Raw genomic sequence first — 5172 nt, 5'->3', positions numbered from 1 at the left:
CATCAACTTTATAAACATTACATTTAACATCAAGTAACTTATTTTAGTTACAATTTGACTACATTTTTTATTTTTATCTTTGTCCATATACAAAGATAAATATAAAATAGCTCCCAAAGAAGCCATAGACATTTGATAAATAATAATAAACAAGTCCAAGCCCTATTCTTTAGTGTTTTATTAGTTTGAAAGCCTGATGTTATACTAAATATTAGCACTTTTATCAGAACAGCACTTGTCATTCCTCAGATGCCTGAGCCACATTTAAAAAGATTCAGATTCTATGAAATCATCACCAATCATCCATATTTGGCACAGATGCAGGTTTTTGTGAATTAAAGTGTTGCTGAACAGAAGTACATGCCTCTAACTGAGCTCAGTTACTGTACTGGTGAATGATGCTGGGTCATGACAGCGACAAGGGCGGATTAATCTGGATTTATACATTTTAGTGCGAACAGAAATATCCCAGATTAGGGACACGAGACTGCACAAAATCAAGTGCACATGCTATCACCAAAATGATCTCTTCCTCATACACACACTTGCTTTTGTCTAACTTGCCTAATTTCTAATAAAATTGTCTTTCATACCTTGATTGATTTATCAATTTCGAATCATTCAAACATTACACATGTATTACAGTATTTTATTTTGGCATTGATGGTTGTCCTCACGTTTTTTTGTGCACATCTATTTATCACCATTTTAGCAAGCTTAAATGTCTGACTAAATGAAGCATCGATTTAAATAAAGATAGGCAAGCTTAGCACTTTCACATAATTTATCATTCAGCTGTATTTACCTGATATGCAGTCATCTGTATTACACATTTTGTGTAATATTTGCTAAGTTTTGTATATTATATGTCTTGGTCCTGGTTTTATTACATGCTTTAGGTACAGATTGCATTCAGATGAAAGAACAGCCAGATCCAGGGCAGTTTGGGATTTTTGCGCTCCCTCCCTGTTGTTCTCTAGCAAGTTCTGTCTGTAGGATTTGTACTGTGTATGCTTAATGAATTTATCCTTACTGACCTTTCTTAAGAAGAGAATTACATTCGTGTTATTACACATATTGGAGATTGAATATAATATGAATGGTGCAAATTATGATACAGATGATACAGAACATGCAATGTAGTAATACAGAGGCACAAGAATTATTTAAAATATACAGAACAAAACAATTCTGTCATAGTGCAAAAGCCATGCATTAAAAAGTATGTAGCTAGTGGAAATACAATATATACAAGTATAGAACTAAAAAAGTGGTGCATTTGCAGTCTACACTGTTCAGTGTGGTGAGGGACACAATGGATCATTAAGTTAACATCTGCTGTTGAGGATTGTAGTGGCATGAGGAAAGACATTCGGCTTGAGCTGAAATGTGTGTACAACCATGCAGTTGCTTTCTGCTCTGGCTAAAAGTTCACCCCACACACACTGGTAGCCAGATGAGTCTGACATGTCTAATGTTATGTCACCCAACCTTGGAAATTACAACATTGAATTTCACTGAAGGAGAGTCTGCAGAGAATACAATGCTGGGCTTGATACGTGGCAAAAAGTTTAAATTGCTCCAAACTGCAACCATCCAATACTTAGATTAACTGTGCATTTGTTGGGGTGGTAATACACTGGCTGGGAAGGTAAGACACTACAGAGGTTACTTCATCATTTTGGAAACCAAATTTACATTCAGTCCATACTGTTATATGCCCCTATTCATGAAATCCCATATGTACTCAGATTACATTCTCTCCTGGCAGTTAGCACATGTGAAATAGAACCTTTCAGAAGCTCTTTTAGTTACATATGTAAACAGCATTACCTATTTGGTGAAGATAGCAAACCCAATTTCTTCTACTGGCTTTGTGACTTGATGCTTTAAAATGTAGTGTACATATTTAAAGCAAACCAATATAAAGCTTTGCTTAAAGATAGAAGCAATTTTAAAGCAGTTTATATTTATTAAAATGTCTAATATACAATATTGTATCATTTTAAGAGAGCGTCATATACACAAATTTTATCATTGCATAACATGATTTTTTTTTTTTAAATGCACAAAAAACAACCATCTTTAAAACTTTTGTTATAGTTGAAAATGTATATAGTTATATTTATAGCTTTGCAAACACACATCAGGGAGAATGCAAAGGAATAGCTTAAACTATGAATTCAGAGACTTTGGGGATAATTATAGGGGCACAGATGGCATAAATAAACCTGCTCAATAGGAATATAATAGTAATGCCCAACATCTGGATTTATCTTTATAGCAAAAGACAGCAGCAAATAGGAGTGAAAATCTTGGTTAAAAGCATAGATTCAGTGAATATGATGCTCATAAATTAGTGTGCTGTAAGGAAATACAAAAACAAAACCTATTCTGTGCAGATGATTGAGAATGATAGCAATCAAACAGTCAGCATTAAGAGTCTGTATACAGATACATGTTTTGTTTCCTTTTGCCGCAGTGTATGTACAGTGTATACTGTAAACCTATCAGTTAATTAATGTATATGGTTTTGGTGTATATTAATGCATAGATCATTCTTAATTCAAGTAAAGTGCAATTGCTTACCTAAATACATAGTCTGACAAAAGAAAGCTTCCAGTTCTATAATAAGTATAAACCAAGTTTAAATAAAATTTAATGAAATGGAATATTTACAACAAAAAAGATTTAGCGCAAAGGCAAGCTTAAACCAATCAATCATTTTTTTATTTATAGCAAAAAGCCTAATTCAAGGAATGTAGGGAAAGCTTTACTTCATCTCCAAAAGGTTGATAGCATGATAAGTCTTATGATAGAAGCTATTTAAATGGTAATAGCTTGCCTTCACAATATAATCTCTCATGATTAATACAACATTTACAAAGTAACAGATAGATTACATATTACAGATAAACTGATTGATTAGCTCCAAATACACGATTATACAAATCCTACCTGTGATTACTGAGAAATGAAGTTAGAGAAATTTACTGAGGAGAAAGTAGAAATCTGTCATTGTACACCATCACTTCCCTTGTCTGCACCTGTCTCAGCAGCTTGACATCATTTTCACGAACTCTGCAAAAACAAATAGCAAAAACGATCCCATGCTTTATTCATACAAATCTGTAAATCGATTCAACGATATTCGAATTAGATGATTAACAACAGCAATCATTTATTCACCTTCAAAATCTACAGTTCCATCCCCATTGTTATCGACCTCTCTGACCACTGAGTCAATCTCTTTGTGACTCATGTTTTCCCCCAACAGCTTATTCATAGCTAACTTCAGCTCTTCTGTCGTGATCTCTCCATCACCATCAATGTCAAACTGCAGGAGAAAAGCAAAAGGAAATTAAATAACAGAATAATTAGTAAAAGGAAATTCTAGTAGTTTGTAATTGGTATTTACACTGGACCACATTCATTGCATTTATGCATGCTAGGTTAAGGATATAACTTTGAAACTGGGCATATCAGTATTCAGATCTTCAGGGCATATAATTAACAGCAGGCTTAAGTTTCTCTTTTGAGAGAGTTACATGTTGGGAGAAGTCTCTGTAAAGATTTAAGCCCTTTTTCTTTCGCAATATCAACTAGAGTCACTGCTTGATAGTTTGTTTCAAAATGTATTTTTAAACTGTAAATACACAAAAAACCCTATATATTCAATAAAGTAGGTTGCACAAGATATTTAGTGGCCCCTTAATACATGGCAGGATAGTAAAATACAAAACGACTTCATATAGTTGAAGTACATAACATTTCCAGTGATTAAAGTGATTAATACAGGTACTTTTTATTTAGCAATATGCTGTCAGATTACGTGTTTCATGCTGTCATGTTGTGAATGTTTATCATATTTGTCTTTTTTATTTTATATTATTAAATTATTTTATGCTACATTAAGCTATGTCTTGTCGCAATTTGACAGCAAAGAAAACGCAACATTTTCTATCACTGTAATTGGGGAATTAAAGACACTTGCTTGTGTAATAATGCAGCTAAACTACATAAAAAAATCTACATCTAATCAAGAATGATCTGGCTAACTTTGAGGTATGAACTGAATGGAAAAGGACTGAACACAAATCAGCAAATTAACACATTGTAATATATTTACACATACAGTGAGGAAAATAAGTATTTGAACACCCTGCTATTTTGCAAGTTCTCCCACTTAGAAATCATGGAGGGGTCTGAAATTGTCATCGTAGGTGCATGTCCACTGTGAGAGACATAATCTAAAAAAAAAAAATCCAGAAATCACAATGTATGATTTTTTAACTATTTATTTGGTATGATACAGCTGCAAATAAGTATTTGAACACCTGAGAAAGTCAATGTTAATATTTGGTACAGTAGCCTTTGTTTGCAATTACAGAGGTCAAACGTTTCCTGTAGTTTTTCACCAGGTTTGCACACACTGCAGGAGGGATTTTGGCCCACTCCTCCACACAGATCTTCTCTAGATCAGTCAGGTTTCTGGCCTGTCGCTGAGAAACACGGAGTTTGAGCTCCCTCCAAAGATTCTCTATTGGGTTTAGGTCTGGAGACTGGCTAGGCCACGCCAGAACCTTGATATGCTTCTTACAGAGCCACTCCTTGGTTATCCTGGCTGTGTGCTTCGGGTCATTGTCATGTTGGAAGACCCAGCCTCGACCCATCTTCAATGCTCTAACTGAGGGAAGAAGGTTGTTCCACAAAATCTCGCAATACATGGCACCGGTCATCCTCTTCTTAATACAGTGCAGTCGCCCTGTCCCATGTGCAGAGAAACACCCCCAAAGCATGATGCTACCACCCCCATGCTTCACAGTAGGGATGGTGTTCTTGGGATGGTATTCATCATTCTTCTTCCTCCAAACACGTTTAGTGGAATTCTGACCCAAAAGTTCTATTTTGGTCTCATCTGACCACATGACTTTCTCCCATGACTCCTCTGGATCATCCAAATGGTCATTGGCAAACTTAAGACGTGCCTGGACATGTGCTGGTTTAAGCAGCACCTTCCGTGCCATGCATGATTTCAAACCATGACGTCTTAGTGTATTACCAACAGTAACCTTGGAAACGGTGGTCCCAGCTCTTTTCAGGTCATTGACCAGCTCCTCCCGTGTAGTTCTGGGCTGATTTCTCACCTTCCTTAGGATCATTGAGACCCCA

At 35.5% G+C, this 5172-nt stretch overlaps 1 protein-coding gene across 2 annotated transcripts in view; it reads right to left on the bottom strand.

Annotated features, from left to right (window-relative positions):
* Nucleotides 1–2934: 2934 nt before the first annotated feature.
* The window catches only part of cabp5a (calcium binding protein 5a), a 5545-nt gene continuing 3307 nt past the window's right edge, over nt 2935–5172 (bottom strand). For both annotated transcript variants that reach the window (XM_083557415.1, XM_083557416.1), the window contains 2 exons: nt 3190–3337; nt 2935–3081 (listed from right to left, as the gene is read on the bottom strand). In XM_083557415.1, coding sequence (XP_083413541.1) covers nt 3053–3081; nt 3190–3337 — 177 coding nt within the window. In that variant the 3' untranslated portion in view covers nt 2935–3052. The remainder of the gene's footprint in view (nt 3082–3189; nt 3338–5172) is intronic.

Source organism: Silurus aristotelis (assembly GCF_946808225.1).
Source record: "Silurus aristotelis genome assembly, chromosome: 12".
Classification (NCBI taxonomy): Eukaryota; Metazoa; Chordata; class Actinopteri; order Siluriformes; family Siluridae; genus Silurus; species Silurus aristotelis.
This window is presented reverse-complemented; position numbering and strand designations above follow the sequence as displayed.